The sequence below is a fragment of the Lolium rigidum genome, chromosome 1, assembly GCF_022539505.1.
Source record: "Lolium rigidum isolate FL_2022 chromosome 1, APGP_CSIRO_Lrig_0.1, whole genome shotgun sequence".
NCBI classification, from domain to species: domain Eukaryota; kingdom Viridiplantae; phylum Streptophyta; class Magnoliopsida; order Poales; family Poaceae; genus Lolium; species Lolium rigidum.
In genome coordinates, this window is record NC_061508.1 from 26,780,551 (window position 1) to 26,802,230 (window position 21,680).

General features: G+C 42.0%; 3 protein-coding genes across 3 annotated transcripts; 2 read left to right on the forward strand and 1 right to left on the reverse strand.

The window, feature by feature from the left end:
- Window positions 1–3,779: 3,779 nt before the first annotated feature.
- LOC124685115 (fanconi-associated nuclease 1 homolog) lies at window positions 3,780–11,535 on the forward strand. The gene is made up of 15 exons (XM_047219434.1): window positions 3,780–3,890; window positions 3,962–4,127; window positions 4,537–5,078; window positions 5,160–5,264; window positions 6,419–6,680; window positions 6,761–6,823; window positions 7,008–7,082; window positions 7,166–7,284; window positions 8,845–8,915; window positions 8,985–9,072; window positions 9,168–9,308; window positions 9,389–9,612; window positions 10,093–10,366; window positions 10,549–10,782; window positions 10,983–11,535. Exons 1-15 carry the CDS (start codon window positions 3,780–3,782, stop codon window positions 11,430–11,432), a joined length of 2,925 nt encoding a protein of 974 aa, XP_047075390.1. The 3' UTR covers window positions 11,433–11,535.
- A 434-nt stretch (window positions 11,536–11,969) lies between these two features.
- LOC124670069 lies at window positions 11,970–13,922 on the reverse strand. The gene is made up of 5 exons (XM_047206582.1): window positions 13,815–13,922; window positions 13,646–13,719; window positions 13,440–13,543; window positions 13,275–13,343; window positions 11,970–12,594 (listed from the first exon to the last, which is right to left on the reverse strand). Exons 1-5 carry the CDS (start codon window positions 13,889–13,891, stop codon window positions 12,331–12,333), a joined length of 588 nt encoding a protein of 195 aa, XP_047062538.1. The 5' UTR covers window positions 13,892–13,922; the 3' UTR covers window positions 11,970–12,330.
- Window positions 13,923–14,157: 235 nt separating this feature from the next.
- LOC124705976 (ALBINO3-like protein 2, chloroplastic) lies at window positions 14,158–21,626 on the forward strand. Its single transcript, XM_047237660.1, has 15 exons — window positions 14,158–14,630; window positions 14,846–14,952; window positions 15,273–15,400; window positions 15,602–15,673; window positions 16,952–17,053; window positions 17,376–17,435; window positions 17,980–18,045; window positions 18,506–18,553; window positions 18,969–19,082; window positions 19,257–19,394; window positions 19,483–19,538; window positions 19,639–19,756; window positions 19,856–19,921; window positions 20,008–20,111; window positions 21,166–21,626. Exons 1-15 carry the CDS (start codon window positions 14,158–14,160, stop codon window positions 21,326–21,328), a joined length of 1,815 nt encoding a protein of 604 aa, XP_047093616.1. The 3' UTR covers window positions 21,329–21,626.
- Window positions 21,627–21,680: the final 54 nt, after the last annotated feature.

Below are 21,680 nucleotides of genomic sequence, written 5' to 3' on the forward strand. Positions count from 1 at the left end.
CACCACGCCGTTGTCTTTGTCGGATTCAAGAGGAGCTACTACTTCCGCTGCCCGCTTGGAACGGGGAGGTGGACGTCGTCTTCATCAACAACCGAACGTGTGACCGAGTACGGAGGTGCTGCCCGTTCGTGGCGCCGGAAGCGATCGTGATCAAGATCTTCTACGCGCTTTTGCAAGCGGCAAGTGAATGTCTACCGCAGCAACAAGAGCCTCATCTTGTAGGCTTTGGAATCTCTTCAAGGGTGAGACTCGATATCCCCTCGTTGCTACCGTCTTCTAGATTGCATCTTGGCTTGGATTGCGTGTTCGCGGTAGGAAATTTTTTGTTTTCTATGCAACGTTATCCTTCAAATTTGCCCTGGGGCGTCATAATTCGGATACTGCCGAGGAAATCGTCGCCTCGATTGATAATTTCGACCACGGTCCTCCTTTGGCGACCTGTGTCGTTTATTGTGGACAGCGTCTTCTCCGTCTGCCCATCTATTTGCTATCTCCATCAACGCGGATACTATCTTTGGATTGGTCCTTCCCAAGTCCTCGACAAAATCTCCACGCCTGATTCCTGCGACGAACGCATCTATTGCTCTCTCGTCAGATATATTTTCTGCCGAGTTTTTTATGATGTTCCACCTTTGGATGTATTTTCTCATTGACTCATCTGGCTTTTGTCGACACGCTCTCAGCTCTTCTAACGACGCAGGTTTTTTGCACGTGGACCTGAAGTTTTTGACGAATACGTCCTCGAAACTTTCCCAGCTGTCGATAGATCTTGGCGGAAGTTTTTTGATCCAAGATCGTGCGGCTCCACTTAAGTGCACCTGAATACTTTGCATGGCTGTTGCTCTAGTTCCTCCAGTTAACTTTACCGTCTCGAGGTAATCAATTAGCCAATCCTCTCGATCTTGCAGGCCGTCGAATTTTTTGAAGTGATCAGGCAACTTAAATCCCGACGGGACTCGAGTTTTTCGTACTCTCCTTGTGAAGCACGGCAGGCCGCACATATCCTCGTCGTTAAGCTCCGGGGACTGCCGATGATCCCTTCTGCTTTGCCTTGCTCTATCGATCCTTGCTTGTGCTCCTGTATCTCTTGCTCCACTTGGTCCTTCAGGAACTGCCGCCGTTGCCGCTGCAGGTCGTGGACTATTTTGCCTTGCTGCTCCTTCGGGAGGCGTTGCTACAAACGCTGTCCCCATAGCTCCAACCCACGCTAACGCCATATTGTATAATGTTTTCCTTGGATCACACGGGGGTGGCACTGGATGCGAGGATGTAGGCTTGTGTCGCCATATACCCGGCTTCCGGTGTCTTAGGGATAATGTTTCCTCTTGTATCTATCGACATAAAGGACATGTCGAGGTTTTGGACCAAGTACTCTCTTTACGCTTCGGGTATGTGTTGTAACCTTGATCTTCCTCCGTTCCGAGCTTCCCTGTGACTATCATCCGAAACTCTAGATTGTCGACTTAGATCCGCCCTTCTCCTGCTGGATGCAGAAGCTGCCTCCTTTCTCCTGTTCAACTCAGCTGTCTGTTTTTCTATTTCTCTGGCAGTGCGTGCGAGCCTATATTGATAAGCTTGCAGCTCTTGAGCTGTAGCTGTTGTCGTCATTGGCTCCGAACCATCTAGGGCTTTTGCCGCTCTATCCCAGGCTGCTTGTGGAAGTTGAACTCTGACATGTGGTGTGGGCCCGACATATTTAGTGCCCATACCTCTCCTTAGATCTGAGGGATCGACATAAGGATTACCCAAATCGTCGAAAGCCTCCGATGTTTCCTCTTGATTTTCGATAGCATAAATCTGATGATATTTTGTACTCGGATCTATGTTGGGTTTGGTGACATCATTGTTGAGATTGATGAAGACCTTGCCCACTGTGATGGATTTGTCGATGAAGTCGTAGACTCGTCGACATCGCTTGAGCCATCGCTTATATATGAGTCCGCAGATGACTCAAACGATGTGTCGCTGAAGATCTTGGCGAGTTTCTCTCTTGCTCTGATGCTGACGTAGCGTGTTGCCGAAGTTTCTTCTTCTGACTCGGTTGACGATGCATAGCTTGAAAAATCGGAATCGACCGCCGACGATCCCGACGAAATCGGAATCTCGACACGATACGATCCTTCCTTCTCGACGCGAAAGTGAAACCTTCCGAACGTCATCTCCATGGGCTCCGCCAGATACGCATATGCATCCAAACGGGAGGGTGGGTGAGGAACAAAATCAACAAGACCAGCAGCGATCTGTTTACCTCGATCCATAGTGTTGCTTCCGGTTGACGATGTCGAAGATCTTGAACGTGCCATCGAGATCAGATCCTTACGCCTCTAATTCCCACAGACGGCGCCAATTGACAAGGGATTAACTTGTCAATGCCTACGGATTATAGGCTAGGGTTTAATTAGAAGTAGAGGGCAAGTAGATCTCGAAGGTTTCAGCCGAAAAGTACTCGACGATTATGAAAACTTGGGTTTGTGAACAATGATTCGATGATCTCCTCGTTCCTCGACTCCCCCTTTATATAAGAGGTGGAGCCGAGGGTTTCGTTTTGTACAAGTTACAGAGTCCGGGACGGTTTCTAACTCATCCCGCCAGATTACAAACAATACTTCCTATTACAATTCTACTTTCCTTAATATATCTTGGGCTCTCGAACCTTCTTATTCTTCGGGTAGTGGGCCTTCATTAAACCCCGGGTACTATCTTTGGCAGGCCCATTTGGGATGCCTATGTCACATAGCTCTGTTAGTCATTGACACATCGGAAAATGTCAATGACTTGGTATGGCCGAATTAAAATTTTCTACAGTTTCCATTGTTTGGTGAATTGAGCGATGGTTTTAATTGTCCAATTTACTACAAACCAACCCTTTTGCTTTAACCCGTTGATATATAGAATGTTACTATTTGATACGATAGTTGAATAGTTCCAAATAATTGACATCCTAGTGTGCTTTGCCAGCTTAAGCATAAGCGGATTCTGTTTACGAGACATATATAATCCTTATGTTCTTCATTTAGCATCTTGATTAAAACAAGAGGAAATGGCACTCACTCCGATTCATAATAAGGGTAGTGGTTGTAGTTCAAATTTGTACCCCTTATTATGGATTGAAGGGGCACATTTTGCGATTGATTGCACCTCCCGCGCCTTGTGTCTGTCTAATGCTTACGTCTATTGTTTGGCATCGTATATCTTAAAACAATGAGGATGTGCAGTTGGTAGGATGCAAGCGGAAGTCAGCGCATAATCCCACAAAAGAAGAAGGGGCTAGTGGATAAAATTGTAGTACGGAGTATATAACTAATATGATTGATTTTTTTGCTATGTTGCGGAATAGAATTGGTGCCGCTTCTCATCCAAAGCAATTGGGGTCCCTAGAAACTTCACAGCAGGTACGTAAACAAAATGAAATTGGTACAAGTCGAGCAGATCAGTTAATTGGAAGGAAAACCCTAAGACGTCTCTCCGCCGACATTGTAAACGCGCTTTTAAGGATAGGATACTAGGATCATAGAGGCAGCAGCACGTGTAGCTTCTCCATTCCCCAAAACAAAAAGTCAGAAACATTGTGCACGAAACCTGCAGCAGCTGCAGGCTTTGCCGGTAGGCTGCAGCACGGTGCGCCGCCGACCCAACCACCCGCCGTCCGGCCCATCACCTCAAGCGGCCGCCCACAAGAAAAAAGAAAAGCGCGAAAAGATAGAAAAAAAACACCTCTCGCGCCCCATTCCATTCCTTCCCGCCCGTCGCGCGCCGCCTCCCAGCCGCCGGCGGCGGCTATGCTGAAGGGGCGCGAGAGCCTGGTCCGCCTCATCGGCCGGCGTCGCCGCTCCCCTCTCCCCGCCTCCCTCGCCGCCGCCCTCCTCTCCTCCCCCGCTCCCTCCCACCAGGTCAATTATACACTCAACACTGAACCCCAAACTGCTGTCCGACGCTTAACGTTTCCCCGTTTCCCCCACAGGCCGACGACGCGGACGCGGACGCGGACGCGGGCGCGAGCGCGAGCGAGGCGGCTGATGCTGGCCCGTCGTCGGGAGGGGGCGCCAGCGCCGGCGCGGAGCGGGTGGCCTGCCCCGTCTGCGGCGAGTCCATCCGCGGCTCCGACTACAACGTCAACGCCCACCTCGGTCCGTACCCGCCTTCTCTGGACCTCCGCACTCCTCCCGAATCAGTGGAATGTTCATTCCAGTACTCATATAGGTTCGCTAGCCCCTGTTATTCCGGAATGCCGATTGCATTGAGCTCCACTAAGTCGTTGCTGAACAAATCACAAATGCCGTTAGCCACTTCCTGGCTGCACCAAGTTCAGTGTTGATGTGGCTGCTTGCGCAGCTGCACTTGATCACTCTCACATACCGCGTTGGTATTTACAGTCAAGTGTCGTTAACTCCGCTATGTCCGTCGTCTCGTTTCATTTATGCTAATCGCTCTGTGTGAAATCTTACTCAAGTATAGTGGGATGCATAGAGAGCATTACATGCTTACCAATACTATAAAATTGTTCTGAAGAATTCTGTTTCCACATCAACTGTGCAGATATATGCCTCACAAGAGGAGCGAAACGGAAGCTAACACAGAGCAGCCTTCTGGATTTCAGATTCAGTAAAAAAGCAACAGTTAAGCCTAATCCAGACAGTGTGGACAATGATGACGAGGCAGGAAATAAGGGACTGGCAGGTGGAGACGTATCTAGTGACACCGCATTTTTATCCAGGAATAGTAGTAGTGACCCTGGAAGCCCCGAGGATAGTGCTACCCCTTCATTAACTGCCTGCCCGCGTGGTTCACCTGACATTTCCGAGATGCATGATACATGTATACCTTCAAATGTTGTCTTGCCCAATACGAAGAATGCTGAAAATGACGGCGCAGTCGAAAAGGACTCTTCCTACATGCTTTCAGCAGGAACAACTTCTGGCAGTATTGATGCATGCCCAGATGTGGGTTCTAGCACCAAGGTTGTTGTTGACACTGTCATAGTGGGCCGGAGGTTCCGTGAAAACATTGAACTGCAAGAAGGTGTGGGCATTACTGTTTTGAGAGATCCTCAGAATGCTAAGGATCCTGATGCTATCAAGGTTTGCATCATTTATAAAGAAGCTGTACTTTCTGTTTATATCTCTTTAATGTAGATTTTTTCTTCTTAATACCATGGGCAGGTGCTTTATGCAGGGTCTGAATGTGAGCAGATGCTTGGATACTTGCCCCGAGAGCTGGCTAAAGTCTTGGCTCCTCTACTGGACAAACACTTTGTTGAGTGCGAGGTGATCCCTTACTATATTGCAAAAGAAGTGTAATGTAGCCTGCAGTTTCTACTTACCGCCCTACTAGGTCCTCGAGAGTTATGTAGGCTGCCCTCTTGTTGAATAAACACATGCAGTCAAATTTTACACAGAATGCAATTCAGTGGAAACTACATATACAGAACCATGTTCTGCCTGGTGACCTTGATTTTTGATGAATAAACTAGCCTTGACTACTGTGGTAGATTGTCTTAGATATCTCACTCCATGCCATCTTAGTGAATGCATGCTGATTCTAATGGGCAGAACAACTATAAAATAACATGCTTTGCCATTGTAGTTAGTTTTCTGCCTATTGGCTATATACTTAGTACTCTTCATACCCCAACTGTTGTAAGAAGAAGAGGTTTAGGGCATCTCCTGGTCTGCATAAATTTCAGCAGAGCCATGTCGCTGTGTTAGTGATTTTAAGGTGGTGGTAATGGTCTGTCTCTGTAATTTAAGATTTTTTTTTCCGGCAGCCTGTCTCAGTGAGTATCCTCAGTCCTGTTAAGGGTGTTTCTCTCGAACCGGGCACACACTGCCGCTGTTTTAAACCGGATTCCAATACATGAGCTAAAATTATTTTCTAACCAAATGAAGCCTACGCTATCCGTAAATAACGATGTACTCAGGATAAATGTTTGTAGGAGTGGGAGGTATATTGCCCAACTAAACACCTGGAAAGGACCAACCCAACTTCATATCCATTTATAATTAGTGCAAGCAACACTTCCGGTCACTAGAAGGCTGGAAGCCCACTCTATCTGTGAAAGTAGTTAGTAGAATACAGATGTATACTCTGGTGCAAACAGATCTTTAGTCACAACTAGCACTCTTTTTTAGCCTGAACGTTTGCTTCATAGGTTTTTATTGAGATTAATTTTTAATTCCCTGAAACCAGCAATGCTAGAAAAAAAAGCTGGTGGTGACATCAGTGTCATCTTTGCTGATGACATCAATCTTGTTGGCAGTATTTTTTTTCCAGTAACTTTTTTTACCCTGTTTGCTATAGGATAGCCCACAAGGTTTCTACTCCAACTTCGAATAGGTCTTCGAGTATTTTTTATAGATTTTTTTTCTGTAACAAGTCAATAACCATCAAACTTCTGATGCCTATTTTCCTATTTTTCTAGGGAGTTGTGGTTGGTTTGCCTGAACAGCAGCTTGACAATGTGCCTATCCATCTAACTTGCCAGAAATGTGAAGATGACAATGAGGGATATGAAGATCTGAGATACCGACAATCCTTGTGGGAAAATTTTCTTGGTGTTGTTAGAAATGGAAATTTACAGCGACCTAGCAGTGCAAGATACCAGGAAAATTTTAATACCATGCTAACGGATGTTATGACCAACCATACACACCTTTTCAGTGATAAGGAAACATCATTTCTAGGTTTATTTCCTTCCCATAATATCTTTATGTTTCTTGATGAAGGAGTCCTAGTGACTAGTTTATGTTTTAACATTCAATAGGTTCTTTTAAGTCTCTATCGAATGATGGCCAAAGGCTTTTTGTGAGGATTTACAGTCGAAAAGGTAAGCTCCTGATGTCTATTGATAGTTAAATTATTCATTTGGCTTCTTTCGTGTTCAATATGTGTGTTTTAGAATTTTAGTGCTAGAGATGTAAGTTAAGTGCATGCATTACTTTGGTAGGTTGAACAAAATGAAACCTCATTGTGCAAATATAACTTAAAGTGATTAAATGAATTTCTTGCAGGGCCGTGGTTTCGAGTGAGGAGTATCTCGTATCGTGAAATATCAGATGTGGACCATGCAGCCATGGAGTTAAAGTGTAATAACCTTTACCTACTTATTTTTGTAACTGTCATGTTAGCATTCTTTAGCTATTTCAGTTGGAAGCTGCTTCTTTTAAAGTGGCAGGTTATATAGAGATGCTTTCTTGCACCGATGTTCCATCTGAATACGATATTAAAGAGATTCTCGATGTGCTAAGTGTTCCAGAAATGAAGGAAATGCTAAAGGAACTCCCTAAGGTTTCAATCTTACCTTCAACCCCTTTCTTGTTATGCACAAGTATGCAGTTTGCCTTTTACTAGCCCAGCGTATTGCCGATTAGAATCACAATTTGTTCATATACGCTGCTACAGAGGACAGTTACACACACTACTTTGGAATTTATAATAGTGCATTTATTTATTACTAGTATGACAATATATCGCTTACTAGTGCCAACTTGGTCTGTGTTGTTGATCTATGTTGCATGAACATATCGTGATGCACGTATATCACATAATAATATGGCACATCCATGATAATGCATACCCTGCAAAATGGCCAAGGCATATGATCTGGTAATAATTGAATATCACCCATTTATCCATAATATTTACGATTAAAGCTCAAAGCAAATGATGTGGGCATAATGCTATATTGTTTCAGTTAAAATGCCCAACAACCTGTAAGCATGTTAAGTGGCAGCACATGATGTACAGAAATGAACGATTGATATTTAGAAATATGTAATCTTGGTCAAATTGGTAGAGGAAAATCCTGAGATAATGGATGAGCATCGGAATGTTAATTGTAATCACCACCAAACCTTATTTCAGGTCATCAGGTGTAACAGTTACCAAAATTCTCGAGGCATGGTTAACAGAGCTTGTCTGTGAAATGCAAGAATACAAGCATCACAGCCCAAAAAGTCTCTTTGTCTCCCAAGCTCCAGTTCTTGTGTTGTTCTCGAAAAATTGAAAATAATATTTATGAGTTTCAAAAACAACAACAACAACAACAACAACAACAAGAAAGCCTTTATTCCCAAACAAGTTGGGGTAGGCTAGAGGTGAAACCCATAAGATCTCGTAACCAACTCATGGTTCTGGCACATGGATAGCAAGCTTCCACGCGGCTCTTTCCATGGCTAGTTCTTTGGTGATACTCCAGTCCTTCGGATCTCTCTTTACGGACTCCTCCCATGTGAAGTGTGGTCTACCCCGTCCTCTCTTGACATTATCAGCACGCTTTAGCCGTCCACTATGCACTGGAGCTTCTGGAGGCCTGCGCTGAATATGAGTTTCAAAAAAATCTGAAAAAAATTCTGGTTGTAGCCAGTGAATTGTTCAAAAGTGCAAAATGTCAATTTGAAATCCTTTGAATGAAAAAATCTTATAATTTTTGGAGATTTGAAGATATGAATTGTTCACTATACTCAGATCCACTTTCTTTTGTGTAGCTCAAAATACGAAGTGTTTCAAATAGATTTTTTGTACGTATATGGGATACATCATGGGCTAGAACCGTATTTTTTTTCAGATTTTTTTGAAACTCGGAATTATTATTTTCGAATTTTTCACTGGAGCTTGGGAGCCAGAAATCTCCACTCCACATCTCTGTATTGAGAACAGGTAGGCGGCTCAAAAGTAAAATAGAAATTGGACAACTGATTGCTATTTTGATAAAAAAATTGTGATAAATACTTTGATCAATTGCCTGCTATCGCAAGTTGTTTTCCCCTTTGTGCTGACATGCAGTTTATTTCTAAACTCTTCCTGGTATTCTCATTGAATATTGCTTTTGTTTATTTTGCTTTCCAGGAGAACACAAACTGCACTCGTCGACATGAGATTCTCAGCACTCTTCTCTCTATATACAATAATGGAACCTGGTAATGGCTCTTTCCTTGTTTCATACTTGGGCATCATGGCCTCATAAGCAAATTCACTTTTGGATGTAGCACAACTCTACCAAAGCGAATTGTGAAATGGACGGGAACCTGTATAAAAACCTCCAATATGGCTGATGAACTTCTGTGGCGTGTTCAGGTGAATGGAAATTTTGCTTAGACTGTTATATTGTTTACAGTATTGTTCCGTCCAACTACTGTTGGCATGTATGATGATCAAATGCAACCATGCAGAGGCTCTTTTTTCTAAATGGTGATCAAGATCTTTCATCATTTCTATTAGTGGATCTTGGTCTGGTGAAATTCCCAGACTACACGTGCAGCATCTCTCATTGTATTTTTCAAGAAAGAAATGATTTACTGGAGTATGAAGAGGTGAGCTTTTCATTTCCTTATAGAAAACAGATGCAGAACCTGCCAATCTTTAGTTGTGTTTAATGTCTTATGTTGCACAGGCTATTCGAGTGGCACAGTTCATGGATGAATCTCTTGATAATGATAACATGGAAATGGTGTCAAGATGCGCCGATTTGTCTGAGAATCGACTATGCACTATGTTTAAAGACAAAGATAGCAGTTTTGCTGAATCTCCTCCATCATTCTATTCATGCTTTTCACCAACCTGGATCTATTCAAAAGTACTCACATTAGGTGTCTCTGTTTACGAACGCGAACGCAGGTAAGTTGTGATGAACTTATGGATCTACCCAACTGGTATCTGCACAAATTTAGATGTTTCTTTCAGTTTTGATTGAACTGGAACCCTTGGCTATTCCATTTCTAGGGGGTGTTAAAAAAATCTTCTTGTCTGCTAGACGGATAATGGGGTGCTTTAGTTTACTTACAGCTGTTAGATATTTGGTTGCAGAAACTTGTACTAGGTAGGTTGTAGCATTTCATCTTGTATGCGAATTGTAGATTAATGTGAACTTTTGCATCGAGCTGAGTTTTTTATGAATAAACCTAATTGAAATAGATATCATCTTCTGAAGTCCTTTTTTGCTGCAAACTGATGGAATATATGAATGCATCCACAGGAAGGATCTTTCCCTTTCCTCTTTGAAATTTATAATTTTACAATACCTCCGAGTTTACATTCACTCAGTACCTAACTTTGTTATTATTTTAGGGAACAAAATATACTGACTATATTTTTCAGGTATGCAGATGCAATAAGGACTCTAAAGATACTACTCAGTAACGTTTCTTCTGGTAGACGGCGAGGATATTGGACTCTGAGGCTATCTGTTGATTTGGAGCATATGGGCCGCCCAAATGAGAGCCTTTCAACAGCTGAAGGAGGAGTAGTTGATCCATGGGTCCGTGCTGGGTCAAAGATTGCACTCCAAAAGAGAGTTCTGCGTTTAGGCAAACCTCCACGATGCTGGAAAGTTCCTAGTTATGCTGATTCTCTTAGGAGAAATATAAAAGAGGTATGTATATCATTTTATGAGTAATAAACCGCCCTTTATCGAAAAAAATGTGTATCACTCTGAAGGTCCTCAATCAGGACAAAGTTCTTTATATCTGTCTACTGGATCAAGGTGATAACATGAAAATGGTAAATAATATATACATGGGATGCATCACGAATATTCTGATATTCTATTATCAGGTAAACATCGAAGGAAGGCCATTGAATTGTGAAATAGGAGCAAAGAATGTTTTTTATGGCTATGATGGGGAACGCTGTGGGGTAGAGCAGTTAGCTTTGCAATATTATGCTGATGAAGGAGGTGGTTGGCAAGGTACCCATTCAGAAGGTGGGATATGGATGACAATCTTTGGCCTTCTGATGTGGGATGTAATATTTTCAGAAGTATGCGATGTTTTCCACTCTAAATTTCAGGTACATGACATATGGACCATTTTTTCTCGTTAAGAGTTGCATAACCATGTGCATTATGTTGGTGCATCTTGCAATGACTATGCTTTTGATATATTGTTTGCATGTTCGAGTTAACAGAGATTTCAGTTTTTTCATCATGATCTTTTACTTGGCTTCCTTACCACGATTTCGCATAGCTTGAGTCCTGTGTTCTCTTGCAGACAGCCCCTCTTGATTTTGAAACAGATGACTTCTACAAGTCAAGAAAGGACCTTATAGAAACACAGTTGGAAAAGATACAGGACGGAATGGCGGAAGAGATGCTTATCAGCTCATGGGAACTACATCAAGGGACATCCTGCAAGGGTGTCAACTGGGACCGGCATTCTATGGCAGACCTACGAGCTGTCGTTGCGTGTGTTGGCGGCCATCGCTTAGCGTTGCTGCTCCGGCATCTAGCCCTTGATTATAGGAGTTGGTCTGGTGGAATGCCTGATTTGCTGCTATGGCGTTTCCTCGATGAACGAGGTGGTGCTGAAGCTAAACTTGCGGAGGTTAAAGGACCAAAGGATCAGCTCTCTGAGCAGCAACGTGCTTGGATTTTTGTCCTGATGGATTTTGGATTTGATGTGGAGGTTTGCAAAGTGAGCTTAGTTTCTAAGCGGAGATAGCTCCCCTCTATTCCTGGTGTATCAATTTCTTTATATTTATTTCTTCGGCAAAATGTATTCAAACATACCAAAAGCTGTGACAAGTATAAGCAGCATTGTTTTTGATTTCTGCATCGATGTTGTCTGAAAGTAAAAGCTGTCTTACAATTTCCAATGTCTATTTCTTGGATAACGAAAAGCACAGAACCAAGAATTAGTTGATTTGTTTCCCCAGTTTTAGTACATAGTAGTTTACTTCTGGTTCAGAACGTGAAGTGGTTGATGAATTAATCCATCTATGCTGGGCTAGTAGCCTAGTAGTAGGTTGCATTGCAGATCAGCAGCTGTCTGGTTGAAATATTCAGAAATTGTACGCAAACTGAAAATTGAGTACACTCGTAAGCCAGAAGATACACTACAGTTGAAGGATCTGATAACAACCCTTTTTTGGGGGCGTTCATGGGGACAAAATTTCCATCTTAGATGTGTAATACACAGGCTGAACATGCTCTTGACCTGGAATCAGGTACAAGAAAACTACAACAAACAAATGAGGTATGGACAAAGTGATACTGATATTATATATATTCATGAGGAGTCAAGGTTGGACAAACAACAAAATCATGCCATTACAGAGGAACATTGACAAGTTTCACCACCGTGATGTATTTGAGAGACTGGCAAGTACATATTAGTCATTGCCACGATCACAGGTACATCAATATGCAACCTAGTTCTCAACTTGCAATGGGATGATTTCCGGGCCGCTTGATAATACTTCAGTCTCTTTGGCTTGAAGTCTAGATGTTGGCCATAACTAACCATGTTATAGCTGAACAAGTAGTAACCACTGTGGCCTGGGGGTTGTCATAAGTTAACCATGCATCCTCCAGAACATTTGCTGTGCCTGATCTAACCTTTATATGAATATGCTGTTAAACGCCTCCTCCAATGCTCTTCGCTTACCCAACTCAGCAGTCCAACCACCTGCTCGTGCCCCTCTCTCCGCACGTAGTCTCATGGTCTCCTCATCATATCCTTGTAGAGGATCTAAGGAACCACCAATTGGTTGTGGGGCGTTGCCTGTCGGACGAGGCTGATTCAACCCACCTGGAACGGCAGCAGGCGCATACTGGCCTTGAACTCCTGCCCCACCACTTATGCCCTGGGAGCTTCCAGCAGCCTGTTACAGTTTGCAAAACAAACATTGGCATTTGTACCACAACAATATAAGAAGCATTTAAGATAGATTAAAATGCAACACATGAGCCTCAGGTGTTAAGTAGAACAGAGAACAACAGGGAAGCTATTATGGTTGGCATGCAATGATGCAGGCAGTCAAACTGAATGGAATAAAGTAACTGAGAATGCAATTATCGACTAGAAATTCATGCCACAAAGTGAACATGATATTAACAAACTTCCAAAACCTTAGATAGCCGAGCAACCAATATCCAAAGTTTGCAATACCTCTACGGAATATTTCTTTAAGGAGATAGCGTGAAGAATAAAGATGAAATGCACATTCACTACCAACTGAAAAATGGTAGCAGAATATCCAGCTTTGTAAAAGTTTTAACCTTCCATCACCGACAGATCGTGATTGTCAAATACTGTTGTATTTCAGATAGATTAAAACTTGCTGACAACATTTGATTGCATATATCCGAAATGATGCACAGGTCAAAAGTATATAAGGTGGCCTCTCAGAATTTAGCATTATACTGATGCCATTTATAAATAAATGTATTATAGTTATGATTACTTCACAATTGTTAAGTGAATATTCCCCATAGAGGAAGGCTTCTAATCACCCAAAGCATATATAAAATATATATGTACGAAAGATTGCTATCAACTAACCGTATCACTGGAACCAGCTTTTACAGGATTCGTTCTGCTCGCTTTCAGTGCCGCTGCAAGATCTTCAGCCTACACAAGAACCACATTGGCCAGAAAAGAGCAATCGCTGCCAGGTCAGAATCTAAAAGCCTTACAGAGGGATAGAATAGTACAAGAATAACATACCCTTTTAGCTCGTGATAGATATATCTGCTCAGCATTTTCCTGCTGGTACCTAGAAATTTTAGCTTCGATCGCCTCGACATCGAATCCTTCGATCAGGTTGAAGGCTTCAAAGAGACATCAATTTTGAAATAAATAAACTAGCTTTGATCGACATTGCTACCAATGCTAGAACGAGCAGGCCTACAAACAGGTGATGGGCAACTCACTCATGTCCTCGACTTCCTCCAGGTAGTCGTTGTAATCTTTCAGCGACGGGAAATGCTCCCGCGTCTTGTTGAATCTGAGGTCGCAACCCGCACAAAAGGATCAGACTCGGCAGCGGAAGTTGGTTCGAAGGAAAGGAACCTGGGGAGTTCAGGGGGAGGGAGCGCGCACATGCTGGCCATCCTGCGGCGGAGGGTCATCTCCTTCGCCCATGCGTTCCCTCCACCACCGCCCCCCACCACCACCATCTCGCCGCCGCCGCTGTCGCCGCCGACTGGACCGCGGGATCAGCTGCCGTGGGGTCGCGCCGTAAGTGAGCTAGGGTTCTGACCGGAGGGGGAAGAAGAAGGCGAGCAGGGCCCGTGGTTGCAATTTTGAGAAAGGAAAGGCTCTTTTAGCGAAAGAACACGCGATAGCATATCTGAACCGCCCAATATTGATCGAACGGCTCGAGTAGCACGTGGCACGTGCTTGTAACCTTGGATCCTCTTTGCGGTCCACGCCACAAACAGCAATGGCGCACCCGCTGCGCCTTCTCGGCCGCATGGCCGGCGGCGGCGGCCGCCGGGGCCGCCTCCCGCCTCCTCTCGCAGCCCTCGCCCACCTCTCCGCCTCGCCGCACCGGAGCCCCGACCAGCAGCTCCCGTCACCTGCTCCATCGCTTCCTTCACCCCCTCGCTTTCTCCCTTTCGCCGTGCCCGCGCGAAGCTTCTCCTGGTACTCCCGCTCCCCATCCGTCCCCGCCGCCGACGCAGTCGCTGCGGAGGCTCCGGTTGGCGAGGGCGCAGGGGTCGAGACGAAAGGCATCTACTTGGATGATGCGAGTACCATCGATTACGGGGAGGTGCTCCCCGGCGCGGCAGGCGGTGCGGCGGATGCTGCCGTGGGAGTGGCCGTCGGTAGCGATGGAAGCGGCGTCTCCGGTTTCTGTATGGGCACGGTAGTCGACGCCATCGACGGGTTCCATAGTCTCACCGGACTACCATGGTAGGCATCCTGCGGCGGAAGGCTTGTCAATTGTTATTGCTGCTGCCATTAATTCCAACTTAAGTAGGCTTGGTTTGGCGTTTCTCATTCTCTTAAGTCGCTTCTCTGTGGTATTTGCATGTGTTGTGATTTGTTGCCCTCTTGACTCAGAGTATTACTAGATCCTTCATTTCTGTGAACAATGAAGATAACAGCTGATTTGATTTTCATTGCAGGTGGGTAACAATCTCCGTCTCAACTGTGGCCATGCGAGTTGTGATACTCCCTGCTCTTGTATTACAACTTCACAAGACTGCTAAAATTGGTCAACTATTTCGAAAATGTAAGTTCTGCCAGCTTCTCACTGCCCTTTCGTGTGTTAAAAAAATGTTTGATATGCATGGGCTTGACTGGTGGCCAGAGAGTACCAGATTCAGACGACTATTATTCATCTTTCATAAAAAAATTCTTAAATTTCCCAATATTTTGAATATTACCAACTAGTAAATGTAATTCTATTGTATTCTTCCAAGTAAAAATATCCACTTTATCTGAGCCTTCCAGAGTCTATTTTATTGTTGTATGATTGAGTTTATATTGTTTATATTTTATTTTTTATGTTTATCTGTTTCTGATTTTACTCTCATATATCTCCTTTTAAAGTGCCCCCTCCATTCCCACCCCCTCTATCAGGAAGGAGTTATCGTGACCAGTACTCTCTTTTCCAGAAGAAAAGGCGAGAACTCGGTTGCCCCTCCTTTCTTTGGAATTTCGCCTACTTTTCAGTTCAGGTAATGATAAAATCTTCTATAATCCAGACACTTTGAGAGTAAATAACATTACAATTCATTTTTCGAAGTATTGCTTCTATTGTTTCTTGTTCCTAATCCCCCCCACCCACCCACCCACCCACACCCTTTACCCTGATCCATTGTTTGAAAAGCATTTAAAAGAGCATTCTATTTGCTCTGGTGTTTTTTTCGTATATGCAGCTCCCTTGCTTTATATTGTGGATGGCAAGCATCCGGAGTATGTGCCTGAGTAATCACCCTGGATTGGATAATGTATGTTCAAGGTATCTCTATACTCAATTATCTACTATTACATTCCTTTCAATAGTCCTAAGTTTCTTAAAAGAGTATGTTCTGTGAAGCTCTTGCCGTTGTAACCATACATTTACACTAATGTGCCTCTTTTTTTTCTGTTTATGAGGCATTTGCGAGCTATCCTCATTTTAGTAGCTTTGCAGCTTAAAATTCTGTTACAGAGATGGTGTTTCACACTTACCAACATTTCTACTAATTTCAATCATGATGTAATGTATGTAAAAATTGTAAACTAAATGGAATAAGCTCTGGCATTGGCATGAACTCAGTTAATGTCTGTACCCCCTCTATCCCAAAATAGGATGCCTATAATATTTGGATAAAGTCAAACTTCTCAAAGTTTGACCAACTATATAGAAAAAAGTGTCAACATTTATAATCCCAAATTAATATCTTTAGAACCATCATGAAATATATTTTCATATTATGTGCATTTAAAATTTTAGATGTTGATAACTTTTTGTATAGAAGAAAGTCCACTTTTGGTCCTTGAATTTTAGTGAAAGTTCACTTTTGGTCCTAGAACTTCTGTCTGGTTTAAAATAAACCTTGAACTCTCAGAATCATTCACTTTTAGTCCTTACCCCGATTGAGCTAAGCAAATATCTACCATAGGTGCCCAAAAACTCAAGGTAACGGTGCAAGGGTAGAGAGACGGGACGATGTTGATAAGCAAACAAGTAGACCTTTGTGGCGCAACGCTTCACGTGAATTAGAAGGAAGAGAAATCAAGCGAGAGACTGGTTCAGGGACCCAAGGGTTTCGTTGTTTTTTGCATTGTGATGTTTGTTTAACATCTCAGCTAGTTTGGGTTTGGTCTGGTTCTAAACCAATTTGGTTGGTTCCCTATTTTTTCTTTCCACGCTAGTAATTTGCTCAACTCAACTGCAAAGGGATGAAAAATGAACTATTATGAGAGTTCAAGGTTCATTCTAGACTAAAAATAAATTTTGGGACTGAAAGTGAACTTTCCCAAGAGTTCAAGGATGAGAATTGGACTTTCTTCTTTTGTATATAGTTGCTCAAACTTTAAAAAGTTTGACTTTGACTGAAAACTATAGGCATCCTAATTTGGGAAGGAGGGAGTAATTCATATTCAAGGATGTAAATTTGATTAACTGAAGAGAAAATCTGCATAAGTGATAATTGGTTATATATTTTTGTCATTGACTAGTTAAATTTGTTTTCAGCGATTTAATATTAATTATCTGTTGGTATTTGTTGACAATTATACAGGGCGGTATTCTGTGGTTTCATGACTTGACCGCGTTTCCACATGGTGCTTTAGGTCCTGTTTTTCCTATCTTAGTTGCTGGACTCCATTATTTGAATATTCAGGTAATCTACTGCTTTGTATCCAGTTTTTGTGTTTTAAAATTTTGTTTACCATTTTCCCAGTTTTGAGTGTGTTACCGTTACCTTCATTATTTCAGTTCAGTGGCTGGCTAACATTTGATCCAATAAAATATAAGTTATGTTAGACCAAATTGATATCATTAGATTCATATAATCGCAAAGAATCTTCTACTGAAATTTGAACGATCTTCTGTTCTTTTTGTTGCTATTTGGATGCGAACACTAGTTTATATATTTTCGTGAATCTAGGACTTGTTGCCGGTTTGCAGTAAATTGTCTAACGGTTCTTTCTTGCCTTCCTCAGATATCCTTCCAGAAAAGCCATACCAAGGAGTTGCCTGGAGTTTTAGGCGTACTAGCAAAGGCACGTTCCTGCAACCAATGTCATATTGGATACAAGTTGCTAGCTGTCACAACTCAAATGCAAATCGCTTGCATAACTGGCCTATTGCTAAGATCTTGTGTGATGAATGTGAATGATTGGCGACTCACTTGGCAATCTGGATAATTTTTGCTAGTTTGGTGCAATCTGTAGCGCTGGATAGATTTAGGCACTTGCGCAGTTTAGTTGGTCAGTACTACTAAAGAATACACTCCACACTCCCTCTGTCAGACGACATATCTTTATAGCTGTATCATGAATGTATTACCGTTACCCTTCTGGTTTAATACAGTACAAGCTATGATCCTGAGGCTGCTACCTGTAAATATGCATAAAACCTTGCTTAGGCATATGTCTGGTGCTCCAGTGCTCCTGACCTTACAATCTGCAATATGGGATTAGTTTTCTCTATTAAGAAACTTGCTCAACTAGGTCCATTTGAATGCCCATGAATTTGTTTCCATGATAATATGATCATGTGTATCTCCATTCTTATGTTCTGAAAACGTTTGTTTCTTGTTTGCAGTACTACAAGATATACCTTGATATTCTGTCTATTCCTTTGTTTCTTATCGCGTATGTGGTCCCTCAGGTAAGTTCCTTCCAATTTGCTTCATTTGGTTAGAGATGATTATTATGCGCACTAGATATGGTTTCTTGCCAATTGTAGAGTTATAGTTTTTTGCTCCATTTCAGTATATAGAGGGAGGGAGGGAAGGAGGGACTGAATTCTGTACAGTAACATGCTCTGTATCTCTACATATTCATACTTTCGCTCTCACTAGCAAACCAGGTTGGATGAATTAAGCATCAGTGCCCCAATTTGTTTTAAGTAATCAAAGTTCTTGGAGCAGGGCCTGAAGCTAAAATTAAGAAAGATGTTGTTCTATTAAGAGTTCAATGGAAGTTATTCTTATTACCATTTAAACATAATCATGCTTCATCATCAAACAGACTGAAAGAAGAATCACAGTTTAGCGCCTTTTTTTGGTTTCATTTAGGTCGCTGTTCAGATGATAGTGATGCATTGTATTTACCCCTCTTATTGGCAGGGAAGCCTGATCTACTGGACTACCAATGGTTTATTTAGTGTAGCTCAGGTCAGTTGAAGCTATTCACTTCTGTAATGAAAGCCTTTTTTTTTTTGTCAACTTTGGATATTCCTGCACCAGTTATTATAACTCCATGCTTACATATATGTATGGACTTGATGAATGCAAGGAAAGCTTATAAGGCCCACTAGTTCTTTTGCATTATTTTGTAGTAAAGGAAATAAAAATATTTGGTAGGGACTAATTTTACACCTTATAGAAAAAAGGAACATCAGTCAAAACACATATAGACGAGTTCTCTCTTTCCTTTGTGCCTATTTTCTGTTAGTCCGACAGATGTTCAGTATCAATGATTTAGGCATGTGCAGATAGTTATGATGCAGACTTTATGTTTATATTACTGTTCCGATGTTCACATTGCATATTTTGCATTGTATCTAATCTTCGAAATATATAAATGCAGCAATTGTCCCTCAGAAATGATGTTATCCGTAAGATGTTGGGATTGCCTGATATTGGAGCTCACTCTGGTAATGCATCACCAAAATCTGTTCTTGAGGGCCAGAAGGCGATGCAGGTGAAACCCTCTGAAAGTATTTAATGTTATAGCAATTGGCTGTTGCAGTCATGCCAATCTAACTTCACTAATTTCGCATCCACTTTCATCTCAGAAAGATCAGATTATTGCATTTGTTCTTCTTGAGCATATGCCTGTTTTTCTGCTGAATTCTTGTTGTAAACTAACTTGCAGCAATGGCCCCTTGGAGGTACTCCCGTCCAATCAAAATTGGGATCATCTGATAACGAGACTCCAAAGTTTATGTTTGAGAATAGTACGATAATGGAAGAAAATGTATCTGAGTCCAGTTCACCTGAGGAGCTTCTTCAAGTATGAATGAACACAATCTACAGAAATTATGTCTGAGATGTTATTTTGTCATTGATTCTGAAGCACATATCTTTATTTTTTTTTATAGCAAGCATTACAATATTTGCAAACTGGCTGTCAAGACCAAGCTATTCCACTTATCAAGTAAGTTGGTATAACCTATCTATATATGGTTGCTTTCTTCAGTTGGCACGCATTTTCATCTGCAAATAGTAGAAATTGATGAACCATTTTTTTCCTACAGAACAGCGATAGAGAAAAACCCAGATCTGTTTCACTGTTTGATTGGAATGGGGCAGATATTGTTCCAAAATAAGTTGTTTGCTGAATCCGCAGTTTGTTATGACCATGCTATACCAATGGTATGTTGTAATCTCAGATGTTCTTTTGTACTTTGAATGTTATGGGTTGAGGCAATATAACACACAGTGATATAAGATTTAATGCTCCCTGTTGTGTAGATTAAAGAACAGGATCCTCTTCTTATACTTGCATACTTTGGTGCCGGTCTTTCACGACAACAGCAGGTAGAGTAATATTCCGTTGTGACCCGTTTTTAAGCCGTTACAAATAACAGTGAATAATATCAACACCCCGTCAATTCCCATTGTAGGGCGATAATGAGACAGCAATCAAACTCCTGCAAAGAATAGCGGAACTCAAGGAGCCAGAGAAGAACAAGCAATGCTATTTCCAAGGCTTTATTGTTCTAGCAAGGTAACCAGCCTCTTTGCAGGTCATTTTATCAACATAGGCTTCTGTAGAGTGACAGCTTTAAGTAGTCTGCACACTTCTAAGTATTGGATTCAGCAAAGCGAAGCTAGAATCCTTGCCAGTTGTTTTCCATTTTGCATTGCATCTTCATGTGTCTTGAAGCCACATAAGCATGTGAGCGTGCATAAGTGCACATTGTTTAATGTTGTGTCATACTGTCAGCTCATGGAGCCAACTTGGTAATTTAGTTCAAGTCCAGGTTGATTCAGGTTGCCTTATTGTAGCTAACTTATGTAACTTAGCTTTTACTACATATTAAATTTAGCCTGTGAATCTATGGCTAACTTAGTGCTTCCACCATTTCATATTAGAGGGGGTATTTGTATTAACTGGGAGGATTAAGTTGGATTTTTTTTTGAAACGGAGGCAAAAACTTTGCCTCATCTATTAATTAAGAAGTGCTCAGTTTTTAGGAGAAAACCGGGCGAAACCTACAACAACAGGGCCAAGCCCACACATCAACCAACTAGAACCGACAACCCAAGAGCACAATGTCGCAAAGAAGACCCACTACAAGAACATGACACCCAAAAAAGAGTCCAACAATTAATCAGCTGATGAAACTTTCTTTGTTACGGCTCTCTTCCTTCTTTGGATTAAGTTGGATTTGAAGGCTCTCTTCCTTCTTTGGATTAAGTTGGATTTGAAGAAAGAAAGGTAGTGGGGAAAATACTAGACTATTCTCAGGAGAGTTTACCACCGAAGTTGCATCTCTCTCTCTCTCTCTCTCTCCCCCTCTGTCTCTCTCTCTCTCTCTCCATGCCATATTATGGTGTGTGGAGAAAGACTGCAGAATGTTAGAACAGGATGGCAAGACTTAATGTCAGCTTTAGTACTTACTAGTACGAGGCTATGAGCCCTCTAAAATGAAAAGGACAGCAAGAATCTTTGCACCCTTTACTATGAAATTGACTTATTTTCTCTTTTCACCTCTTCGTTTTGGTCTTCTGAAAGATAACCCTAAATGCTACTGAATTCGCTGATTGTTTGCTTGCAGTATACTACTGAATGAAGGTCGTAATTCTGAGGCTGCGAAATACCTGCGACTAGCTATGGCTTATGATCCTACTGCCGAGAGACTTCTGAAGGAATGTGAAGACTCAATGGAAGACCAACCAAGTCAGCAGAATATCGAGCCACCAGACCAGAAAAGACCATAAGACATGTAGAACAGGGACATTATAGTGCTTTCTTATTTTTCAACATCAGCACAAGGTTTTCTTGGCAGTTTAATAGCGATCTGCTATATTTCCTAGTCAGGAAGTTTAGTTCATCCTTGGAGATTCTAAAATATACGTCAGATTTTGTTTTGTTTTGAAATCAGATAGGGGCAGTGACCCAATATATAAATCCATTTGAAGTCGTGAGGCATTGTTATTTTACCATTACGGTGTTAATCTTAGTATCTAACAACAGCAAGTATGGTTTGATCAAATCAATTCATAACTCTTTGGATCTGATTTTCATGTTGAGGAGGTATGTTGTAATTTCGTTTGGATCTTGAAATTGCAG

Excerpts from the sequence above, each read along its gene's own strand:
- LOC124705976 (XM_047237660.1), top strand. The coding sequence starts at position 14,158 with ATGGCGCACCCGCTGCGCCTTCTCGGCCGCATGGCCGGCGGCGGCGGC. Across the intron at positions 18,554-18,968 it reads GTTTATTTAGTGTAGCTCAG|CAATTGTCCCTCAGAAATGA; the intron begins GTCAGTTGAAGC and ends ATATAAATGCAG. Across the intron at positions 20,112-21,165 it reads GGCTTTATTGTTCTAGCAAG|TATACTACTGAATGAAGGTC; the intron begins GTAACCAGCCTC and ends GTTTGCTTGCAG.
- LOC124685115 (XM_047219434.1), top strand. The coding sequence starts at position 3,780 with ATGCTGAAGGGGCGCGAGAGCCTGGTCCGCCTCATCGGCCGGCGTCGC. Across the intron at positions 4,128-4,536 it reads CAACGTCAACGCCCACCTCG|ATATATGCCTCACAAGAGGA; the intron begins GTCCGTACCCGC and ends TCAACTGTGCAG. Across the intron at positions 5,265-6,418 it reads AACACTTTGTTGAGTGCGAG|GGAGTTGTGGTTGGTTTGCC; the intron begins GTGATCCCTTAC and ends CTATTTTTCTAG.
- LOC124670069 (XM_047206582.1), bottom strand. The coding sequence starts at position 13,891 with ATGGTGGTGGTGGGGGGCGGTGGTGGAGGGAACGCATGGGCGAAGGAG. Across the intron at positions 13,720-13,814 it reads CGCCGCAGGATGGCCAGCAT|ATTCAACAAGACGCGGGAGC; the intron begins GTGCGCGCTCCC and ends TTGCGACCTCAG. Across the intron at positions 12,595-13,274 it reads AAGCTGGTTCCAGTGATACG|GCTGCTGGAAGCTCCCAGGG; the intron begins GTTAGTTGATAG and ends AAACTGTAACAG.